Source organism: Solea senegalensis, linkage group LG1 (assembly GCF_019176455.1).
Source record: "Solea senegalensis isolate Sse05_10M linkage group LG1, IFAPA_SoseM_1, whole genome shotgun sequence".
Classification (NCBI taxonomy): domain Eukaryota; kingdom Metazoa; phylum Chordata; class Actinopteri; order Pleuronectiformes; family Soleidae; genus Solea; species Solea senegalensis.
This window is the reverse complement of record NC_058021.1, coordinates 18,051,171-18,059,143: the sequence shown is the minus strand read 5'-3', so window position 1 is coordinate 18,059,143 and position 7,973 is coordinate 18,051,171. Positions and strand designations below refer to the sequence as shown.

Below are 7,973 nucleotides of genomic sequence, written 5' to 3'. Positions count from 1 at the left end.
TGACTCTGGGTCAGACTCCGGATCAAATGTGTAAGGGATTACAGCATTACTCAATGTTTTGATAATGCTAGCGGTGCATCTGCCTTTCCAGAGGGGGAGCTGCAGATCTGAGAGCTGACATGCCAATTACGTCACTTCCAGGTAACAGGCCAATCGAGAATGTCTGGACCTCGAGAAAACTTGTCTCAAAATGAAAGAAATTTCCAATCACCATTCTTGCGTTTTCACGTTCACAACCAGTACGCAACTTTTGGAAAACATGCTTCATGTCTTCTGTTGTCACTGTTAGCTTAGCAAGCTTCTTTTTTGGGAAAGGTTTGGACACTTTTACACTTTATATTTGTAAACCACATCAGTGAGTCTCTACAAACCTTTTCTTTTAACAGACTCATGCTGTAATAATATAAACACTATCTGCTCTAGAGTTCATGTATTAAAGTCAATGCAAAGATGCTAATGTCAATGTTAGCTAAAATAGCAAAAAATAAGCTAATTCCGCTTTAGGAGACAGACTGGACCTTTTGTTTCAGCGCGTGCCAAAAGAACAGGAAGGTAAATTAGAGCTAAGACGAGAAGAAAGCAATCAGAGAACTAACAGTGCTTTAAATCTGCCAGAATCAAACAGTCATTCAGCTTCATTTCCTTTGTATGATGACTTCCTGCTTGGATATTTCCGGTCCTTTTGTCTATGTGCGTGTTGAGACGAGTGTTTTTGTGACATGTTATGGGTGGTTTGAATCAACACTTCACTATGGGTGATCCTGAAAGCTATATTTACTACCCGATAAAGTGACAATCAACTATTTTTCTACCAATTTATAACTTTAAATTCGTCTTAACATTGAAATCAATCAAATCCTTTTTTCCTTTGGACAGGTAGCAGTAGCCATTTTGTGCATTGTGACTTACCACAGGAGCATTACCACTTGTAAACAGTTTTGTATCACGAGAACATTATTCTTTTTCTCTATACACACACATTATAAACAGTATGTGCTTGTTCAAACATATGAATTACAATTTTACTTACAATGATGATTTTAAGATATCGGGACTATAGGAAAATTTGAAAATAATGAATTGTTCAGCCCTGTTCTGATCAATTCCACTTTGTTTCTTTATTTTGTGCTTTAGCAACTGCAAAAATTTATTTTGATTAATTTCTGAAAATAAAAAATTATCTAGGCAAGCAAATTTGCACTAGAAAAATAAAATGAATCATCAAAGATATCACAGCTTAATTTAAACTTTACTACCAGTAACAAGCTAAAACTTGTTAATGGTTCTTGAACAAACAGGAACACCCTTTGTACTCCATACAAACAGTGCTACTTTACTGTTAAAAGCACCGTTTCACAGAAAATCAGTCACACACATTGTTATCAACTGATATTGCTAGCAATGGCTAGCCTAGGATATGTTTGTGTCCATGTTTTTTTCCAACTTCTCTCTGAAACTTGTTCATGTCGTCAAACTGTTGAACATCCAGGGTGGTTTTAGCAATAGAATCCACTCCTGAAAAGTTTTGTGGGCACCAATTTTCTTGCCGTCTTGCTTTACTAGCGCAATGTTGCCGTTTTGCGTCCTCGTATTGTCTGTTAGTCTTGATGTAAAATCAAGATGTCAAAGTGAAGGATATCTTGATGTCACTTCCTGTGTGCAGTACGGGAACGTCAATAGGCGACATGAGAGTCGGAACATTGCTATACTGCGAAACATAAAAAAGATGCTTTTCTATTATACAGTTGTAGCTCTACTCGACTCGCAAAGCAGTTGTTTTCGGTGTACTGAATTATTAAAATGAGTTAATTAATTTTTTCCGTACGTCCTGCATGGCTGTAGCGCAGACTGAAATATGTCTGAACGGGTTGTTCAGACAGATTTGTGACTAAATACACCAGACTCCTCTTTGCGATGCGATTTTAGACATTTCCTTGCTAAATGTTGGAGATTAACGGATGTTTTCAGGATTTTTATGTCTTTTTAACTGATCTACAGTTTGGCATTGCGCGGTTTGATTCTTGTGTCGGACGTTGTGCTTATGACTCTTCCGATGACGTCACTCTCTGACCAATTAGTTTGATGATGTCACATTTTAGTATCGCTTAAAAAACTCGCCAGAGCACATACCAAAAAAAGGTCCAGGTACCAGGTACTATCCCTAATGGAAAAGCAAAAAAAAAAACAACCAAAACACTAGAACTGTATAAAGGAAAAGCACCAAAAGAGTCATATGGTGCTGAGAGGCTTAACGGACATATGTTTATATTTAAAAGTGGCACACTGCAGTGTTGATTCCTTTGGATCAATAGTGTCACATTTACCCGACGCTGCCCTCACAAACATCAGTTTTCCTCTGACATCTCACTCTATAAAAGATTATGATTTAAAAATCAAGTTTAACTGGTTTCCTCTACTGTGCTGAAATAAAGACTCTCGACTACTTGTATTTCAGCGTTCCTCATCAAAATCAATAAGCTAATCCAGTAGCTACGGAAAGGCTATGAAATGCTAAAAGTAACTACAAGGTGGAGGTTCATCTCAGAACATCTCAGGGCGACTTCACAGTTGTCATCTCACAATCTAGAGATGAGAAGGAGCTCAGGAACCTCCAGGAGGACACGATGCAGAGAGACAAGTCACTGAGTCCAGGCGGTGGAGCAGGAGGCTTCACCAGTCCTTCACAGCCACCGTAGTTCTCTAGAATGTTCCACACTATGTGGGCTTCCTGTCTCCTGACAAGTGTGAGGGCGTTTGTACTGAATTTCGTCTGCCACTTGTCTCTGTCCATGTCCCAGCTTGAAGCCATGGACAACGCCCTCCTGCCCTCTGGGTTCCCACCGCCCCAACCGCGTTAACATGTTTAAGAACATATAGATGCTACGAGTAGATGGTGATGACCTCCCGACCTCCTCCACGAACCAAGAGGACACGATCCAAACCCTCCATCAGAACCTCCAAGAACTCCATGTCTGAAATACACGTGCTGGTTAAGGAGACAATTACAGAGGAACTGAGTACAACTTACTGGCATTTCTCCATCTACTAAAAACCAAGTCTATGAAAGTATAACTGAATACTGCAAAGTCTCTGTGACAATATCTTCTTGTTCTAGTTCAAATCAAGAAACGTCGACATACAAAGGCATTTTCATTGGTTTGACAAAGGATACAGTTCTCGTCTCCTTTCTTGCTCTTCGGCGGTCCGGGCATGTTGAGCAACACTAGCTCTGACGTCTGGGAATTCTTGACGACGACCTCGTTGAGCTTCACGGCGGTGTGCATCCTCCGAACGTTGGACTGGCTCCTACATTTAAACCACACACATGTTAAAAAAACAGCTTCAGTATGTACAGTAGCTGTAATGCATCGGTTTGGAGGATCCAATCCAAATGGAATGTGATCGGGAATCTGATGAGGCTGTGGACAAACACGGGGGAATGACACACACACAGCTTTGGAGACGACGGTGGCATACGGAGCAGAGGGCGAATGGAACGAGCGACACCAGCAAAACCCAGCAGAGGTGATTCTCACGCATTCTCAACATGCTCATGCACACAAGCGAGTTCATGCACAAGCAAAAGTGAAGGATAAAGTGACTTACAGATTCTCCCACTCCCTGGAGGAAGACAAAAAACCACAGCAAATAAACAACAGTGTATACAAATCCATACAAAAACAACACTGAATATGACACACATCCTTGGTGAGATGAGGATCGATTTCAGGCAAAGAGTGCAGTACAGTATATAGTTGAGTATTCACGTTATAAGCAGAAAGTGATGTCACACTGCTTCTCTGCTTGTTGTCAGGATCCCTGAACCATTAGCTGCAGGAAACACCTGTGTATGAATACACAGCATTCACATTGGGCTGTTTGCCGTGTTCACGAGCCAATTTGAACAATCGCCGTCATGTTCACAAGCTGAAGACTTTTCTGAAGGCTCAGAGTTCAGGATGTCCCATAAACGATGTGTATATACAGTATATGCAAGTATATGTTGTGATTACGGGTTTACAAATTCTCCTTGATTGCATGAGTTCAGTATCCAGATTTGCTTCTCACAAAAACTAATGCAAGCTCTTTTTTGTACCTTTTTGTACCTTCAGACAAGTAGAAAAACAAGACCAGGCTTAATATTGTTATAATATATTATATTGTTCTGGTGTTTCCACTCTATGAACCCCAAAAGGCCTCAGAAATGACCCTGAGCTCGGACTTCTCCTTTTGGACTTATGATGTTTGAAGTTTGTGCTCAATTGCAATGACCAGTCTATTTGCCTTTCAAGTGTACGTTAACCTAAGAATATACGTATTTGCTGTTAGATATCGGCATTAGACTGAAATTTGTGTCTCTCCCACAACTTCTTATTCTCGCTTTCATCTGCCTCCATCTTCTCCTCTCCCTTGTGTCCCCTTCTGTTACACCAACTGTCTCCATGTCCTCCTTTACAACATCCATGATCCTTCTCTTCCACCACAAATGCTGTGTTTCCATCATGGTACAGTACGGTTTGGAATGGTAAAGAGCGCTGGGTCAGGCTTACTTGGTAGACGGGGTGTGGGCTGTTTAGTGTGATGCCATACTGGTGCGAACACAACAAAACAGAGAACAATGGAGGACATCCAGCAGCTCTTTTTTCCTGACGTCAAGCGTTTGTCTCGACTTCCATGGAATATTAACACCAATCAAAGGGAGTAACGTCCAGTCAGTTGACTGTCGTGACCGTAACACACCGTATTTCACGTATTTGCCAAAGAATGATATGGATGGGACTGGTTGTTTTGGTACTATTCCTGATGGAAACGCAAAAAAAACCGTACCGTACCAAACCGAACTGTTCCACTCGGTGGACACACAAGGTTAAAGTCAGTAAAGGAAATCCCCGTCTTATGCTGCCTCATCTGGTATGTTTGTGTTACTTAAATAAACCCTTTACTGCCACTTTAAGAGACATTACAACTGAGCTGGATCCACTTACGGTTTCATATTAAACAGGTCCTTCACTGCCATGCTCTCTCGCTGTCTGTTCCTCTCGTTGATCAGCTTGTCTTTGGTCCAGGTCATGTGGACGCGATCGGGTGTGGTCCCCGCGGCTTTGTCGTTGGCTGTAGAGTGAGACGCCGTGTTACGGTCGTGGATCAACTGGGCCTGATAACAGAAAAAAAAAACACAGGTCACAAGATTAAGACAGGGCAGCTTGTCTTTAAAAATATAATGGCGATGTTATCAGAGCGGTGAGGTGAGATGCAATGAGATGGCAGTGAAAGACGAGGCAGTATTACATGAACAGAGACACACATTGAAGTTAAAATGATAGTTTGGTTTGGTTTCCAAATCAGATTTTTAGCAACTTAAGAAAAGGTTAGAATCTAATCAAGTCTATATCATCTTTATATTAGGAATATTGCTGCGTTCCACATGTACTCGGAAGTCGGAATTCCCAAGGTCTCAACTCGGAATTCTCGGAAACTGGGATCAAATGGAAAATAAGATTATTTTCTGGGAAATAATTTTTCATGCTTTTGCCTAAAAAGAATAACCTTGCTTGACTTTTTGGAATTTTTTTCCCTCATTTTAAGACAAATTTTGAACGTAGCAAAATATACAGTGCAAGCTTGTTTTTTGCAGATTCTTTTTCTTAATACAAGGACATTTTAAATCAATTTAAGAATAGACTTTTTACTGTATATTGGCCTCTACTACACTGATTCTGGTGCACAGATAAAGACCTATGAGCTTCAGTGAACAGAGGAAAAGAATCTTCAGCCTATTTGCCCTTGTACTGGTCATGAAAAGTTGGTGATGGCGAAGAAATGAAGGTCATGAAAAATGGACAAATGGCTAGATGGCGGCCATGGTCGAGGGCTGTTAGTTCGCCGTGGCTACCTCGTCCTCTGGTATGCTCAGCGCGTTGAAGGTAGGCGGCGACTTCTTCCTCCTAATGGAGCTGCGTGAAACGTCTGAGATGCTCTGAATCTGAGCCCGTCGTCCAGTTGTGGGGGGGGGGTTGTGAGGGGACGTTGGGGAAGAATTCAAAAGGTCAACATGGGCAGAGGTGATGCTACGCCTTCGCTCGAGTTAAGTTTCTATTTTTTGCTGCACACTGTTAAAAGAATACAGGCAAGGACCTCATCCTATGATCGAATAAATGTGCTGTGAAATGTGTGTCACGGTACCTCTCTCTCCCTCTCAGTGCGAGACAGCTGCATCTGCTTGAGCATCTGCGACCTCTGCTCCATCCTCAGCGTCTTCTCGTAGGTGAAGGCCGAGATGTCGCTGTCGTGCTGCAAAGGCGACGGAGAGGAAAACGATGAGGAGACGTAAACCACTGAGAGACGCCGTGTGACCGCGTGACAACATGAACGACTCGCTCACCATTTCCACCACCTCCACCTCCGCGTCCAGACGTAAATGGTAGAGGAACATCTGCAGGTCTTTCTTCATCTGGATGGAGTTGTCGTCCATCTGGGCGACTGTGAAGATTCTCATTTTGCAATTCCTCCACACCTGAAGATGATTATTTTACGTTTACTTTAATACAAATACATTTGCTTTATTAACATGTGAAGGTCCCGTGTGGCAGAAATTGAGATTTATTTAACCATCAGTGTGTTTGTATAGGTGTATAATTCTAACCCTAACACTGTGATTTTCTACTTCTGAAACTCAGAGCAACCTCACCAACCCCAACACGGGATTCCAAGATGGCTGCCACTACTACGGTTTAATTTTTAAACTGTGTGCAAAATACCATGTAAAGCGTTGTTATCGACCAGTTGTGCTAATAATGGCTCGCTTGAGCTACATTTGCACTTCCGACATTCCAACTGGAACACGTTGAACTTGGGGGGTGACATCACTCCCAGTTCCAACATCCGAGTTCCAATGTTAATGGAACAAAGAATGACATTCTGTCTGCTATGTGAAGGCCACCGTAGTTTTCCGACACCAGTTGGAAAGTGAAGGATGAATCTTCCGTTTGTTGCAGTCTGCAGTCTCACCACTAGATGTCACTAATTGTCATACACTGGACCCTTCAGATTCGACTCTCCCACACACATCAACGCACCTTGTGTTGACTGATTAAGAATGGCAGCAACATGAGGAGACCGCCGTCGTGAACAATCCACCACACGTCGATGTTTCCCTCCAGGCGATCCGTGTTGCTGGGGAAGTGGTCGATGTTCTTAGCGACCAGCAGAGCCTGCTGCGCCGAGGTCGTCTCTCTCACCGTTTCTGGGGGGGAAATTAAAGCTGGGCTAGGCAACATGCTATTTATTTGGCATTAATAAACCTTTGAACATAATGTAAACAACTACTGACACATTTTTTTGGTGATATATCATTGTCCCTCCTCGCGCAGTACGATAATCGATAAGTCAGGGCAAATATCAATATTTGAATTAACAACATTAAGGCACTCTTACGTAAACAGTTTCACTAGCCGGGCGTCACTACTTCACTACACTTTTAACTTCTCATGTCAACGTTTTGTTTTCTCACACAGACACCGTGATGATGATATCGATTATCGCAGAATCATTGTATCGTGATATTATTGGTATCGTGGACCATGTATCGCGTATTGTATCGTGAGGTCGCCTGTGAGTCCCACACCTAATTAAAAATGTTCTGATTAACCATCTCATTGGGAAGAGGAGTTTATTTTCTCTTTGTCAGACTCCTGTGTGGTTCACATACCTATGAAATTCCTCCTCGCAGAAGAGCCCAGGGCCTGTTTCCAGCCCGCTGGCCAGGCCATGAGGACGGCGTTGTGTTTCATTCCTCCCAGTCCTGCTGACTGGATGAGCAGGGAGAAACCGTCTCGCAGGTTGGACGACACCACCACGTGGGAAAAACCCTTGGTTTTCTCTGCAGCCATGGCAGCTTTCATGTTCTGCAGGAGGCAAATGGAGGCTTTAGTTCAGCCAAGTTCACGGCATGTGAGTAAAATACACAGTAAATG

At 42.5% G+C, this 7,973-nt stretch overlaps 1 protein-coding gene across 5 annotated transcripts in view; it reads right to left on the bottom strand.

The window, feature by feature from the left end:
• Window positions 1-1,983: 1,983 nt before the first annotated feature.
• Window positions 1,984-7,973, bottom strand: part of LOC122766367 (solute carrier family 12 member 7-like) — a 29,293-nt gene continuing 23,303 nt past the window's right edge. For 3 of the 5 annotated variants that reach the window (XM_044021147.1, XM_044021158.1, XM_044021180.1), the window contains 8 exons: window positions 7,709-7,904; window positions 7,077-7,243; window positions 6,383-6,514; window positions 6,184-6,291; window positions 4,986-5,155; window positions 3,607-3,621; window positions 3,173-3,306; window positions 1,984-2,972 (listed from right to left, as the gene is read on the bottom strand). In XM_044021147.1, the coding sequence (XP_043877082.1) occupies window positions 2,881-2,972; window positions 3,173-3,306; window positions 3,607-3,621; window positions 4,986-5,155; window positions 6,184-6,291; window positions 6,383-6,514; window positions 7,077-7,243; window positions 7,709-7,904 (1,014 nt within the window). In that variant the 3' untranslated portion in view covers window positions 1,984-2,880. Of the gene's footprint in view, window positions 2,973-3,172; window positions 3,307-3,606; window positions 3,622-4,985; window positions 5,156-5,893; window positions 5,984-6,183; window positions 6,292-6,382; window positions 6,515-7,076; window positions 7,244-7,708; window positions 7,905-7,973 lie in introns of all 5 variants that reach the window. The other 2 variants (XM_044021190.1, XM_044021169.1) reach the window with 2 other exon arrangements.